Below are 16,664 nucleotides of genomic sequence, written 5' to 3' on the forward strand. Positions count from 1 at the left end.
GTTGCATATCAAGATGCTGATTAGACAGCATGATTATTGCACAGGTGTGCCTTAGGCTGGCCACAATAAAAGGCCACTCTGAAACGTACATTTTTGCTTTATTGGGGGGGTCTGGGGGGGTCCGAAAACCATTCAGTATCTGGTGTGAGGGTTAGGATTAGGGTTAGGGTTAGGGTAATGTTGTGAATCGAGTGGCCCATGGTGGTGGTGGGGTTATGGTATGGGCAGGCGTATGTTATGGACGACGAACACAGGCCACTCAATACACAACATTACCCTAACCCTAACCCTCACACCAGATACTGACTGGTTTTCGGACCCCCCTTTTCCCCCAATAAAGCAAAAATGCATGTTTCAGAGTGGCCTTTTATTGTGGCCAGCCTAAGGCACACCTGTGAAATAATCATGCTGTCTAATCAGCATCTTGATATGCCACACCTGTGAGGTGGGATGGATTATCTCGGCAAAGGAGAAGTGCTCATTATCACAGATTTGTTCAGATATGTGAACAATATTTGAGAGAAATGGTTATTTTGTGTATATAGAAAATGTTTTAGATCTTTGAGTTCATCTCATGAAAAATGGGAGCAAAAACAAAAGTGTTGCGTTTATATTTTTGTTCAGTGTATGTAAGAGAATGCACGGTACATGAAGAATTTGAAGAATCAAACTATTTGTACAGATCTTGTATGAACCATCGTAGGAGGATAGCTTGATATTACATCTGTATCAGCTATTTTTCTTTTTGTGTAAGAAATAATTACATCAATATTGTTAACTAACTAACAGTGCTGCCTTGGGTGTGTAAGCAACTACTGTGTTGTGTTGTGTTGTGTTGTGTTGTGTTGTGTTGTGGGGATAACACTCATCATTGTGTGGGATCTATTTTTAGATTGTTAATCAAGGTAACATGTTCAGATTGACACACTCAGTATGATATCCCATGAAGTGTGAGTAGAGTGAGATCGCTTCATTTTCGCTCATCATCCGGAAATAACATAATAGAGTTCAAAATCATGTGTGTGAGAGTGCATGCAGGTTTGTGTATTTTCTTACATTGTAATTTGTTCTTAACTCCATTTGGTTCCCGGAGGTTCCCTCAATTCCTGACTCTCATGATAATGAGACAATATCTGAGGTTATATTTGAAGAAGAATATTGGCTGTTTACTCTATTTGGTCTCGGCTAAGAGAGTTCTACTCGGTTGCCTTTGACTCTCTGTGATGATTTGAATCGATAAATGCTTCCTTTTCAGACAGGCTAATAATAAGATCTGTTATGCTGCACTGAGAGTTGTTATCAAATCACAGTTTAATTCACATTTAGTCACGAACAGCATAAGCATTTGTCAATGACAACACTATTTTGATTGACAGGTGCAACTTTATAGAATGACTTGCCAATGAAATAAAATGTAATACTTAGGAATTTCCAGTTTTACCTTCTACATGTTGCGAGAAGTTTCAAACGCATCCACACTGGAGAGCAATTTCGAAAAGCTGGAAATTGATAATCCCAGTGTAGATAAAAAGACAAAACAAAGAGAAAATGTTAAATGTTGTAACATATTTGTGTTCGGATTGTCTAAGATGAGTGATTTTTAGAGTTATATCGAATGGGTTTCTTTCTTTCAATCTAAATAGGTTTACACAAGTGGTAGTCCTGTCATCTTTTGTCATCAAAGCTTTGTAATTGGTCCTGCTGTGTTTGGGCACATGTCCGGCACTTTCACACAGATTTCACAGTGTGTTAAAACTGCCACTTGTCAATCGAACATAAGACTAAATTCTGCTTCAGCACAGCTTGCCAAAGAACAAGAAGTTGAAAATGGCCAAGCAGGACAGACAGCGGGTGTGGATTGGTTTTCACAGCAGCTGAACATGACACTGAAAGCTGATAATGGGATAGTGTGGAGAGGGATCATGCAGAAGCTGTTCGTGTTGCTGTTCGTGTTCTTAGGGATAGGGTTGCACTTGTCTTTGTTCTGGCATCTTCTTTACATGTTATTATATGTTGGTGATAAACCGAGCTGAATTTTAAATGTGAATTTATTGTAGTGTTATCAGAAAATCTGACAGTAAGAAATCATTGTCTATAGCAGGCATCCTCAAAGTCCGGACTCCGATCCGGATCCGGACCGAACCACAACTGTCTCTGGACTCTGAGCAAATTATACTTTTCATATGTGTTATCTGCGAGACATCGCCACAACGCAACGAGTCAAAATGTTCCGCTATGTCCACTACAAACAGCGCTCTGCATGTCCGACTGTTCCACTGTCTGTGTGTGTCTGTCAACGCATTGGTCCAATCACATTCAGCATCCCGTCAGCGTTTTTTCCCCCCACCAACAGTCTGCGAATCAGAGGCACAGTAGGGCGGGTCTTCGCGGAATGCGGGTGGGAAAAATGCGTTTGTTTAAAAAAAAAAAGTCAGAGCGAGAGTTAACAGCTCATCTAGTTGCATCTGTACTGTAGCTAGTAGCCTAGTTTGGCATGGGGGGGCAACTGCTACCCTCAAAATAGGCCTTGCCACCCCAGTTGGCAGCTTTGTTTTGAAAGAAAAGTTGTGGCTCATCGGACATTTATGAGAGAAAGTCTCTAATGTCCGAGTGCAAGTAAATGCAGCACAAGACGAACGCCTTGTAACCCGGTTATGGCTAGAAAGGATCCGTCTAGTTTAAATATGAGGTCACGTTCTCGTTGTAACTCTCGTTGTAATCGGAGCAGCTCGGAAACACATTACAGCAGTTACATGATGCAACATACACATTAATGCAGCAGCAATATTAATAGAGAAACATCAGACTTAATAGTAAAACACTGCAAGGGAACATTTTATTGCACCAGGAGCTATCTTGGGACTCTTACTGCGACAACGTTGACTTGCCTGTGAATAAAAAATAAACCATAGTGTTGGTGATCTACAGTGTTGTCATTCTTCTTTGAACACCAACAAGACCGCTAACACCCTATTTCAACAATCACACTCCCTGTCATTGACATAATTAATAGATAGTTTGGCTTCTCACCATCATTTGCTGTGGCCAACTGATGTTAACGATCGTAACTGAAAGGCTGCCTGCCAAAAGTAAACATTCAGCCACGTGACGTTCAGCCAAACTCTCGCGAGAGTTTTACACAAGACGGATCCTTTCTAGCCATAACCTTGTAACCCTCCCCCGGACCTGGTGCGAGCTTTGAAATATGATTGTCGGCGATTTCATTTGAACGGTACGGCGCAAAACGAGAAGCATTCGGACCCAATTACTGAAATAATGAGGTATTTGCGGTCTACAATGACAGCGAAGAGACTGTCAGTGTATCAAAATCAAAACTTACTAAAGCTTTGGATCTTAATACGTTTGTGAGGCGTTTTGCTGAACAACATGGTAATCGCGGCATTCAGCTGTAATAGACTGACATGTCAACTTGATGCTCTGCTCACGGATGAGCATACAAAACTGTTAAGATGATGACCTTATGTGTGTACATTTTTTTTTTCTTTGTTGGGGTCTGCCCCCAAAAAACTGTTTTAAGTCCTGAGAAAGTCAAATAAGACGGTGTGTAAAACTACACTTCCCACAGAAAGTAACCACTTTGATTGAAACAGGCCAGTAGGTAAGGACTTTCCACTGGATAATAACTGAAGTATAAAAGAATGCATGAAGTGATGGAGACCATGTTTGAAGGCAAACAAAAAGAGGAAATAACAGGTAAAGCAAATCCCCCTCTCAGATTCCACAGCAACCAGAAGAACATAAATACTGGCTGGTGATTTGATTAATCAGCTTTGTGTTGGGCTACAAAATGCACAGTGCATTTCCTTAGCTGTGGATGAGTCCACTGACACAACTGACAATGCTCAGTTGCTGGTGTTTGTGAGTTGTTATGATGAGGCAAAGGGGGAGTTTGTTGAAGATGTGTTGGGCCTGACGAACCTCAGTGGACACACAAGGGGGCAAGTCATTTATAAAGCAGTAATGGGATTGCTGAATGAAAGAGGGTGCAGCTGCCTTTATTCATAACTGCAGCTCTTACACTGCGACCCTGAGGGATCAAGCACAGACACAATAACAATGAAAACGGCTGCATACAGATTATTTTTGTTTTTGCAACCTCGTGTTAAGAATCTTGTTGTAATTGTTTAAAAGTTTGAATGGCCGTAATAAACGGACCTTTGTCTTATTGAAAAAAAAATGTTGGACCTTTAAGATTTGTATTTGAGTACCCCTGGTCTATAGGGTGTTAGTTTACAGCTGCCCAGTATTTCTCTCTGTGTTTTGATTCCATGATTGTAGAGGAAATGAAGCAAAGACCAATAATGCATCTTTCTGTCCAGCTAGTAGAGAGTCTTAAATCTACATATTTGCTAAAGACCGATGAGATGAGAATGGTCTTTTGTTGTTTTTATAAAATTATTTATTCACCCTTATATTGTCCGCTGTAAGCATGAATTCAGGAAAATAAAGATGAAAAGAAAGAAACCTGGATCGGAGGTTAGCCACGCAGGTACCTGTTTTTATTTCGGAATATGCATCTCCCACTCATGGATATTGAGTGGGAGAAATATCATCTTTTTCGTACTTGTTTATGTAGTTATATTCTCTGCACTGATGCTCTTAGGATTTTTCAAATGTGTTCTACATGTTGGTTGCTTTGCAGTATAAGTGTTTTATTGCTTGGTAAGTAGTTGGAGTGCCAGGAAGGAGGTAGGAGGAAGTAGTTCACTATTATGCTTTATCACCCTCTCTTCTTAGGCGGAGTTGAAGATTTTACAAGTAATCTTTATATTCATATACGCAACAATGCAGGGCACTCTGTTGTGTAAAGGGATTCTGATTCTGATTCACAAATGTAAAAATTGAAAGGTCAGTTAAGGTGACATGAGGAGAGGAACGAATCTCTGGAAAACCAAATAACATTGTGAGGATTTGTGTTGACCACAATGCATCTGCAGGGTGTTGTGAGATGCACTCTCATTCCAGAGTACTACAGGATTTAAACACTTTTGATGCTCACATTAGGTTAATATAAACTATGATTATTCATTGTTGCATGTTTAAAACCAAATTTCGATGACATACTTCAATGTTTTTTAAGTCCATAAACTAGGACAAGGGCTGATGTATTGAAATGAACATGTTTTTAATGTTGTATGTACCTGTACATTCAGATAGAGTGGTGAACTCAATTTCATTACGGAATCAAAAGAACTAGAAATCGACATTTGAAAAAATCAGTAAATGTCAAATGTCCGAGGTGCTCTGGTTATTCGGTAGACCTCCATGTTAACTTTTTTCATTATTACTTTCATTAGAAAAAGTCAAACTTCCAGAGTAGTTTTTTTCCATGGTATATTTTACAAATTTTTGCATCTCAGTACCTTTCACTCAAGTCCTAAAAGCTCTATCAGATGTCCCAGTAGATTTAAATGAAACATTGAATTTAATCTTTTTTAGCCATCTATTTCTACAGTTATTTAAATAAGAGTGGACTTGATATTTTTGGCCGATTTGTACTTATGTTAGTGGGGCCTTAAGATAGCTGCAATAACTTTATCACTCACGCATCTGCAGGCTCCGTCTTAGCTAAAGAGCCTGACCATCAATAGACCTAAAAGAATGTCCACTATTGGCTTACTGGTCTATTATTAAATATATATACTCAGAGGTCAACCATTTGATGAGCACACAAGTGTACACACACATGCACACGCACATACACAGACACACATTCTGAACAAATCTTCTTAAAGCACCCCTGCGTCTCTTGTAGTTCAGTCCAACTGTGAGGAGATATTGCTTCTTCAAGGGTGTCCTTGCTCAAGGAGAAACTGTATACAGGCCATCAAATCCAAACCAACACAACTCTGTTCTTGGACAAATAAAAAAAGACTCAGAGACAGGCATAAAGTGCATTTGTTCAGATTTAGGTTGATAACCAGTGTTCTCCACTAACTCAGGCTCTATACTCGCCATCGATCCACAGATCTTTAAATTGCATTATCTCATTGTTGACAATGTGTAGATGTGGTGTGTGCTTCTTGGTACTCTCTTTGAATAGCAATCGGTTTGTTCCACAGTTCTCCAGAACTCCATAATGCATGAGATGTGGGACTACTCTAGGGGATCAGTGTATGTGTATGTGCGTTGTGTATGTAGGGTACTGAAAGGACAGCTGATGTGTAAAGCTTTAGCAGCGCCAAAAAGGCAGACATGTGTGTTAGTTTGTAATCAGACAGCTACACTTCATTACCTGCACAATGACTTTCACACACAAAATGAACAATGTATGTGACTCCATGCCCCCCACATCCACACACATAATCTTTTCAAGCAGTTGGAGCAGGAAGTGGGACAAACTACGTGCACAGAGCCACGTATTCTTCCATCTCTTTGGCCAGCTAACCTCCCGCTAGTTTGAATGACAGCTGAGAGTGAAACCTCAATCAACGTCCCCCCCTATCTTCCAGGGAAATTCAAAATCCACCCTCATAATTTGCGTCCTGCTCTGCCCTCTCTCTTCTCTTCCCCATCACCCCTCGCCAACAACCGCCCCTCTCTCCGAATTGCCACTCCACTCTACTCCTCTCCGGGGACACAAAAGTGCCTGCAGATGCTCCAATCGACTCTACAGTAATAAATTGTATGTAGTCAGTTAAGCTGCACGACTGCCAACTGGCAAGGCTGCAAACCTCTGCTTTGGGAGAGAGCTTGGGAAAAAGAAAGGTTCCTCCAAATTGGATTCACCTTCAGCAGTGAGCTCACTTGAAAGCGATGTCCAGGCCAGAGTAAATGATGAAAGAGTATTGAAGGAAAACAAGGATTTATAGCCCACGGAGAAAGAAGGATAAGAGACACTTAGAGAAAGAGTGAAAGAGAGAGGAGCAGTGTGACGGAAAAAGGGGTTAGATAACGTAAACAGGAGTCGGGTCATTGTTGCAATTTGTCATAGTTTACACAAAAAAACCACGAAGAGTCTAGGAGCTTTGGTCACACTTTTGTCGTTATATAAATTAAAACATATCCTTTGGTTATACATATTTCCTTGTTCTATATTTTCATTAGAGCCGTCAGTCTGCCTTTTCAGTTAAAACATTATTCATTCTGGGGTAAACAGACCAAGTGAAACCCCTGCTGCAGTCCCTGTATGCTTTCCTGTTAAAAGTTTACTACATGCAGCGCACAAGCTGTTCCAGATACAGAGCTGAATACTAAGGACTCCATACACAGATCTCCGGAGAGTGGGGAATATATGTCACACAGCTCTGAGGGGATAGGCATGTTTATTATTAGACCTCTTTGGAAATGCTGTGCCCCATGCCAGGTTCCTCATACCCTGGCGCTGAGGGCATGCCGACTGTGTGAGACAGGAAAATTGAAAGCCACTTGTTGTTGGAGGGCTTTTTGGAGGAACTGAAGTCGGCGGATGATAGAGTGTGGTATGGACATATGGCCGAGTGGTGGAGGGATCACATTTCCTCCCCACTAAAGGTATTACAATGAGAGCAGGAGAGCAGATTAGGAGACAGACACAGAGAGGATAGAGGAGGCAGGCTGCTTTAGGATTCAGTGCCACTCTTCAAGGTCAGTGCACTATAGAAATAATTTAAAGCAACATACCTCTTTAAAAAAAAAAATCTTTTTTTTCAAATTCTTAATCACATGATGTAACAAAACCTGCTAAAAGAGTCAATTGCCAATCAATGATGTAATTGCTTGGTTCGTCCTTTTACCTGATTGCAAAGTAAGCCAATTTTGGAAATGAAGTCTGCCAAGTTTTATGTTGGTGAGCTTTGAGGTGGATATATTCAAATCTGAATCCTTCATGGGGCTTTTCAAAACCCATAAAGCACCTCAGAGACTGGTCCAACACCTGCCTTGTTCTCTAGACGGCCCCCTCGGCTGTGTCTGTTTAGCGGTAATGATCTAAGCCATTCACGCTCACCACCAATGTGTTCTCGCTCCACCTTTTTCTTCTCTACCGCATGCAAATAAATGCAACAGGAGCCCCCATTTGGGATTTAGATGGAGAGGGAATATATGAGAGAGAGGGAAGCTATAGGGAGACGTAGATGGAAGGAGATTCATGTAAAGAAATGAGGGGAAAATGGGAGAAGAAATAGAAGAAAATAACATGAGAGAGAAAAAAGGGAATGGATGGGGCAGATGAGAGAAGGGATGAAAGGGGGGAGAGGGGAAGTAGCAGAGGGAGGTCATTGCTGGTGCTGAAATCAGAGACTGGAAGTGAAGAGCTGTGAGAATAAAAGCAATTTGCATCACTGCTCCACTGAGCTTTCCAGTGCCTTTCATTTACCCCCCTCCCTCCCTTGCAGCACACTCACCACACCATTCCACAGCTCTCAAATGGAAAACTGGCTTCAAGGGTGGTGAGAAGAAAGAGATATATTTAGCCAGTATTCACAATTTAGGCATCCACATTCCTTTCTCTGCTTTCTTCTCACTGTAGAGCTAGGCTTCCATTATCACTCCTCCATCCTCATCATTCTTCACACCGCATCACTCCCAAACTTTTCTCAAGCTTTGCTATCCTGCTTTTATAATTCTTTCTCTCTTCTTCTCCTCCACCTTGTCATACATGTCATACTCCAAGCTTGTGTCGGTTTCCTCCTAAGAACAAATAGACAAAAAAACATATTTAGTTGTTTGTTGAAATGCCCAATGTGACTTTGTTGTTGATTACAGAACCTCTAGTGGCCAAAATGAATAATTTCTTCTCATATCCATTTTTTTATTCTGATTGCTGCTGATCTATTTGGAAAATAAACAAGGTCACACAGTTAGATTTTTCTCTAGTTCTCTAATATGTTGAAGGTTATAACTGAATGCCCTACATAGAGGCCAAGACAGCTATAGATTGTTCACAATCAAGACCAATGTATGGTGCAGAAGAGTCAACCAGAAAAAACTGATGATTACTCACTGACACTTTTGGCATTCATGAGTCTCCATGACAGTCAAATCATATCAGACTCAAACTGTCATATCCATGAAATACCGATATGACATTTTACATAATGATGCTGCCTGAAGGGCTGACTGACCAAGCATATGGGTCATTCTACAGAAAAGGTGGAATCTGGGTGATACAAATCTGCTGAAATATATTCCTTCTAAAAACATCTACAAACTGTTGAATAGCAATAACTAACTCTTAACTTGATGAATCCACAACAAGTAGAGCTTAAAGTATTTTTATTTGTTTTATTATTTTTATACTTTATACACTGCTTATTTGTATAGGAATGTCACTGGTGTTATGTGTTACCAGGAAGAAGAGTAACACCAGTGACGGTAACACCAGTGACAATTTGGAGAAAACACTACCATTTTAACAAAATGGCTGCAATGTGTCAGACCAAATATGGCTTCAGTCAATATCAAAATCGTTTAACTCTTCAATACAATACATTATCCCATTCAAATGTTCACCCCTAGGGCTATGCAATGAGTAACACTAATGACAGACTTGAAAGACGCACCTAAAATTTGAAGATAAAATGACACCTTTAACAAACAAAGTAAGAAGTATCTGACTTTCCTTATGTCTTTGTCCACTGCACTGCCTCAAATGATCTCTTGTTACAGGAGGCACTTCAGAGACAGTACATTATTTCAAAAATAAAAGCGTTTTGTGTAGCAGTAACACCAATGACGTAATTTTGGGTGACTGACATTTATTTTATATTATTAATAATAATTTGCTTCTTTTTTTTTTTTACCATTTCAGTGTTATATTTAATGCTTGTAATGTTATGTAAATATAAATTAGATTTATTTATTGAAAAACAAATATTTTAAATTAAAACTATAGGCTCCACTTCCATGTATGATCAAAGTGACAAGGCAGTTCCTTGAACTTGGCATTTTAAATAAATTGCAATTTATGTATAAAACAATTTTTTACATTTTTTTTATTTAGTACCATTGCAAAGACAATCTCTATTTATTCAACATATATAATGAATGTGAGTATTAGGTCAACGTCATGTATTTTGGTGTCTGCAAAAGTAAGTGACAGCACTTCCACCTTTTCTGTAGAATGACCCATATACTGTATATATACTGTAGCATTGTCTGAAAACTGTCTGAGAAAACTGCCCACACAGAGACTTTGTCTGTAAGATGTGCCGTTACAGTAACTTGTTACTTTTGGAATCTTCTGGATGGCACTATCGTGGGTGTAGGCAGGGCCTTGTCACAGATGATGTGTTTAATTAAGAAACACAGAGCTCCAAGGGGGAACATCATTCTTTTGTGCCACACTGATTATGTGACCACCCTTTGTCCCCTTAAGTTCCAGTTTACCCATTCACATCATTTATACTTGATATGGCAAGCGGAAATGTACAACTCACTCGTAGGCTTTACTTTACTGATGAACTATAATTTATTTGTAACTCTAGACCCAACGTAAGAGCTTGAGCCTCTTCGGGGGGTGCTAACATTTAAATATACAGTCCGTTCTTCTCTTTCTCCGCCGTTACATTATAAGATATTACTTTCTCTGTCACGTTGTTTCTAATGCCTCAACAACTTCCTGTCAGCCGCGTGAACTTGCCTTCACAATAAGAGCATACAAATTAAACAGGAAGTTCACCTAAATTACATTATAAGATATATAAAACTGCAACGAAAGCAACAAAAACAATGCAACATCCCCTTCAGTCTCAAATAACACAAATTGGGTTATCTACAGGCTATAAGCCCAACAGAACAGTGCTAGCCAGCCTAAAGGAGGGTTTATTCGTTTTTTCTATTTCGGTTCCACAATCTGAAAATGTACGATTCCATATGCAATTGCCAACCTTTCCAAAAACAAAAGTGGTAAGTTTGCGCGCGGCAAATGTGCACACCCAAATGAGGTAATCAGAAGAAATGGAACCCCAGTAATTACAGGTATAAACCATGTATTTAACATATATTGCATCATTTTATGCATTTTTCAGAAAAAGTGGTAGTTTGGTAAACAGTGACATCAACGACATGTCTGGTCTGTAAAATGCCCGAAAAGTAAAAGAATGGGAGATAAAGACCCCAAAGTCTCCACATTTTATTATATTTGTTATGTGTTTCTGGTCCTCTTTCAGTTGAGACAGTAGATGAAGGATGTGTCTGAATGTAGAATTCTTGTGTGAACATTGGATAAAGCCAGGTTCATATTCTTGTTTCATGTTGACATATTAGTCAAAGGTTTGCACAGAGCGAAATATCTTTGTGTTGCGCCATATATCAGAAAATACAACATTAAAAAACTCATTTCCTGCATTTGTCTACTGATAAAGTGTGATATGTAGGCTACAGGCTTTTAGATTGCTGTAGTTCACTAAACAGAGACATTAACGACATTTTTGGTGTTGAAAATGTCAGAAAAAGTGAAAGAATGGGAGATAAATATCCCCAAATCTCAAAATTTTATTAAATTGATATGTTGTTTGTGTTTGTGAACCTCTTTCAGTTGAGACACTGTAGGTGAAGGATGCTTCCGGAAAAGACCAAACACTGGATGTCTCTTTCAGTCGCCAACATGTGTTTTTGAGACACTGATATTAACGGGGAAATCCTGCAGGACTCAAATGCCTCGTCGGCGGTAACGCTGCCTTTCCCGCAGCGTTACCCTCGGTCTGCACGTTGTTTCTCTTTCAGAAACACGACTGTTTGTATGATGCGATCACAGACACGCTGCAAAAGGTGTCCGCCAAAAGTCGAGTCCAGTGTCTATGTAGTGTCATTTTTATTTGTTATAGTTTGGGAGGATTGAAAATCGGTATGGAAAGCCAGCTAAATTGGTAGGCGGTAGAAACATGTCAAAAGCGGTAGACTACCGCTCAAATCGGTAGGGTTGGCAGGTAACCAATTTAAATAACAGTAACAGGCTCACATTCGACCCAAACTGCTTTCATATCAGGAGTGACCCTGGTCAATATGACTAATTGAGGCTTTTCAGCCGTTTGGGGCTTGGAGTAAGATGACTCAAGTCAAGACTCAATTGAAGGCCGTTCCATTTGCCTCTCACTCATTTAGATGGCTAAATGTTAATGCAGAGTGGTGCTGACAGTGCATTTCTCAGATCACACACTGTATGCTGGTAGGTCAAGTGAGCAGAGTCAACAGACCAATGGAGGCGTCAGATTTTTGATGATGATGTAGCTGTTGTACACATGTGCTGAGCATTAGTATTAACTTGATTTTATATGAGTGTTTTACAGAAATAATTACCCTTTTTTGTTGAATGTTTGGATTGTGTTTTCAGAGCTGTATTGTAATTTTTGTATAATAGGTTGTTATCTTAATTTCTCCTAACTATTCTTTTGACATAAAAAGCTTTAGAACAGAAAACAACAAGATTAGCAGTTATGAACAAAATGGATCACTGACAGTCCATTTATTTATTGATTGACTCAATCTGTAAGAAATGTATTAAACATTAGTCTTCGAAATGAGGACACATTAACACAGTAGGAGACGTGCTGTGGAACTGAATCTTGGTTATTAGTTTTAATGGATCCTCACATTCTGTAGTGGCTTCGAGTGAGAGAAAAGAAAGATCATGTTGTCCTTTCCTTGGCAGCGCAGCAAGTTCCGCTCCCATAAATCTAACATCATTCTTCCTGCATCACTTTTTGTCTCCTTTTCCTTTTTACTCCCTCTCTCTCCAATATAGTTTATGTGATGCTCATTATGACTGCTGTTGTGACAGCCTCCCTTAGATGTACACAACCATTGTAGTTATTCTGGTGATTTACAACCTCCTCCTCCCACAGAAAGACAGAGAGAGAGAGTGGCACACTATACCATAGCTGTCTCTGACGATAGCTTTATGTTCACATTAAACTGGCCACAGTGGCACCTCCACAGAAGCTACCCAACAAAGCAAACCACAACTTCCACAAGTAGATATGCCTCCAATAACAGGCTCTCAAGGATGACAATGGAAATATCCACTCTTTGATAATCAGCCGCCCATCATACAGCACCTTCTTATTCCTTCATGGCTGTCACTTTTTTATATCTCACAGCTACCTAAGATTCTAAAAGTGAGCCCTGCGGTAAGGGAGAGTTGTCCGTGTGCCAGAATCGCTGATGGCTTTTTACAAATGATGCCTATTATGGGGCTGGCAAGTGATGTCACACAAGATCAGGGCCCATGTTATGATATCCCTGCTGTCACTATATAGTGCAAAGGACTTACTGCAATATTACATATTCCATCCACAGTGCCAGGTTAAAATCACAGCAGCTATGTCTTATAGCATCCCTGTTCAAACCTATAGCTGTGATACTCATATTGTTAAAATGTCAAGTGCAAGTACAAATATAAGTGCTTCACACCATACAAATAAATAAAGGCTCCTATGGGTGTTTGAAAAAGATATACATTTAATTAAAAGTTAATCAGGCCTATAAGTTGTCACGATTACTGTCATGCTCATCTGACAGAAATCATAAGATGCAGCAGTATAGCAACACAATGGACAGCTGATGCAGCTGTGCCACGAGTCATATATATTTGATGGCTTTAAAATGACAATTCAGAGGAAAGGATGTCTCATCTAATTAAATGCCTCGACTCTTATCTCCTTGTGTCTCTTCCTTGCCTCCTCTATTCCCATTTCCTGTCAGCGTGACTAAAAGGAAAGGAGGCGAGGATGTACAAACTGGGTAATAGGAAAGGCCTTGGCGCCTCTCTAATGTTTCATACATCACAGTAAATGCTCCTGTTTGATGGTGTGTATTTATGAGTGCAGCGATGGTAGTTCAGGAGGTCTACATGGAAACAAGCATCTCTTCAGCTTAATGTGCTGCCGTGCAACGCATGCCTGAGAGAGCGGAGTGTGGGCTTTTACATAACCATCGACCAGGGATGGAAGTGTTTGGAGGGCAGCACGTGAGCCAAGGATTCGCAAATGTAAAGCCTAGAACAAATATACGATTCTAAAGTTATATATATGGCCTATAGATGAACTGAAATTAGTTATTTTCATTCCAAGTCCAAGTGTAAAGCTGAACGTCAGAATTGTCCCTATATTATTCATGTTTGGTGAAAAAAATTAAATTCAGCACCCAGAGCCAAATAAGGTAGCAACAACAACAACAACAACATGACAACACCTATTTAAGTCAAACAAGGGTTCTACTGAGAAAAGCTGCTCGTGTTTTCCTGACTTCATCCAGTCAAAATCCAACCCTCCGGTTCCTAAAGTGCTGTGGGATGTCAGATCTGTAGCCGACGGGCATATTCAAAATTGCATGTTCAGCCTCTTTGCAGGAAGCGGATGTGCCAGTCATGACAAAAAGTTCCCTGCGACAGCAAGTTTATTTAACTTACTTTTTCATGGATGATTGGTAGGCTTCTAACCTCAGTAAGCAATATGAGCATCTGACTGCTGGCTTGGCTGTTTTATCGTGTCCTAGATTCAGCACAACAGAATTTGACTGCAAGTTTTCAAACATCCTCTGTTTGTTAAGACATGTATCAACCTATTGCAAGTGTCTTCTGTTTTGTTTATGTGGGAGTATCTGAATTATCTGCATCCTGTGTGTTTCTTACCATAATGTGTATTTATTCTCTACGTCAAACATGCACTTCCTTTCCTTTTTTTATTTTCTTTAACATTTGCCTTGCTGTTTAAATCAATATTTGCTATTTAGTAGTATTCCTTTTTCTCTTTTTGCTGGCACAGTGTTACATCAGTTGCCACTTTCCCTCTACCAACTGTTCATTAAAAGGTGGCATGAAACCATAAGCAGGAATATGCATTGTCACCTGCATGCAACCATATATTGTAACACTTGAGGTATAATGATATTGAAAACATTGCTTTATACCACAACAAGGGGTGCACCTCCAAATGAAAAAGATATGCAGTTTGTGTAACACTTTTGCACACACAAGCATTCTCTTCCTCCTATCCATGCATATGATGAAGACAAACAAGCATATTATATCCAACACACTCTGATGTCTGCCTCTTCTAAAGCAGACACATAGCCTACCGTCCCTCAAAGGCTATGTGCTGTCTGTGCACGGTGGTGTGATGTGAGAGGACGAACAGTAGAAAATGGTTGAATATGTTATGCAAGTACAACATAGTGAGCTCAATTCACAAGCAATACTTAATCCCGGGAAGACAGCTACTGTCAAAGCAAATGAAGCATATAGGATATATTTTGAGGTTGCTTGGAGGTTATTTTAATTTGTCTGGAACATGTGGTCTCTTTCTCTCTCTTCTTTGCGTATACACAGTACACACACAAACCTAACAAGCGAGCCACAAATCATTTTATCATATATTAACAGACCCTAACACACACACACACACACACACACACACACACACACACACACACACACACACACACACACACACACACACACACACACACACACACACACACACACACAAAATCCTATCCATCTGTCTCTTTTTGCCTCCCTGACATAGACACACTCTTTCACACTTTCTGTCTAAACCTCATGTTTCTATGAAATGAAGGAATTCCCCATTGCTTTGTACTAAGAGTGTTTTGGCCTGTACCCCTACTGTTCCATTTGCTTTTAAGTGAACTTCATCCAATATTGAAGCCAATCCTGGTCTAATCTGAGAGTTTGCAGTGGAAAAGTACTACAGAACAGCTGTTCAAAAATGCTTCCTTTTTTCAAATAACCATGTCTTTTCCCTTTTTTCTCTCTCTCTCTTCTCTATTTTACCCCCCCCCCCCCCCCCTCCTCCTGCTGTCCTCCTTTGCTCCCTCTCTGTGCACTTTCAGGACTACACATTGACGATGTACTTCCAGCAGGCCTGGCGAGACAAACGGCTGTCCTACTCTGAGATCCCTCTCAACCTGACCTTAGATAACCGGGTGGCTGACCAGCTCTGGGTCCCCGACACCTATTTCCTCAATGACAAGAAATCGTTTGTCCACGGTGTCACAGTGAAAAATAGAATGATCCGTCTGCACCCGGATGGTACCGTTCTGTACGGTCTAAGGTGAGGGTTTAATTACTAAAATATCTTTGCAGAACAAGAAGTACACATATTATCTCCCACACACTCCTCACGGCACAGGCACACATTTGAGTATTTTAGCATTTAGCTAGGTCAGTCATTAGCTCATTAGAGCCAGATGAAGCAAACTACTGTCGTGAGGTGCAATGTTGCCTCTGGGAAAAATTCACGATGTTGATTTCGTGACCTACTTGTGTCCTTATTTACAGGACACACCACCAAAGGCTTCTGTAACACTATATTGAACTGTTTTCTGCCCAATTTACATCACCAACAAAACTCTAGAAAAAGCACAATGTTCGAACTACAGTACAACATACGTATTTACTCTGTAAATTGCATTTCATGTGTTCAATACTATATATATTTATATTTTGTTGGCTTCATGATTATGCCCTCATTATAAAGTTCCAATGGTTTAATTATCTATACCCTCAGAAGGAGAACTAATCTTGATACAACCAATCAATTTACTTGCATAAAGAACCCACTCATTATTCTATAACAGGCAGACAAACAAACTGACTAACAACGATACAGCAGCCTGCTCTATAAGGCCCACAGACTCAAAATAACAACTCAGATGTCTGCCAATGTTTCTCTCTCATGTTATAAACACATGTCTTGATTTGC

General features: G+C 40.0%; 1 protein-coding gene across 1 annotated transcript in view; it reads left to right on the forward strand.

Annotated features, from left to right (window-relative positions):
* The window catches only part of gabrb2b (gamma-aminobutyric acid type A receptor subunit beta2b), a 56,700-nt gene that overhangs the window by 10,117 nt on the left and 29,919 nt on the right, over positions 1 to 16,664 (forward strand). Inside the window, exon 4 of the mRNA XM_079647537.1 lies at positions 15,793 to 16,013. Within this exon, the coding sequence (XP_079503663.1) occupies positions 15,793 to 16,013 (221 nt within the window). The remainder of the gene's footprint in view (positions 1 to 15,792; positions 16,014 to 16,664) is intronic.

Source organism: Notothenia rossii (assembly GCF_949606895.1).
Source record: "Notothenia rossii genome assembly, chromosome: 9".
In the NCBI taxonomy this organism is placed as follows: domain Eukaryota; kingdom Metazoa; phylum Chordata; class Actinopteri; order Perciformes; family Nototheniidae; genus Notothenia; species Notothenia rossii.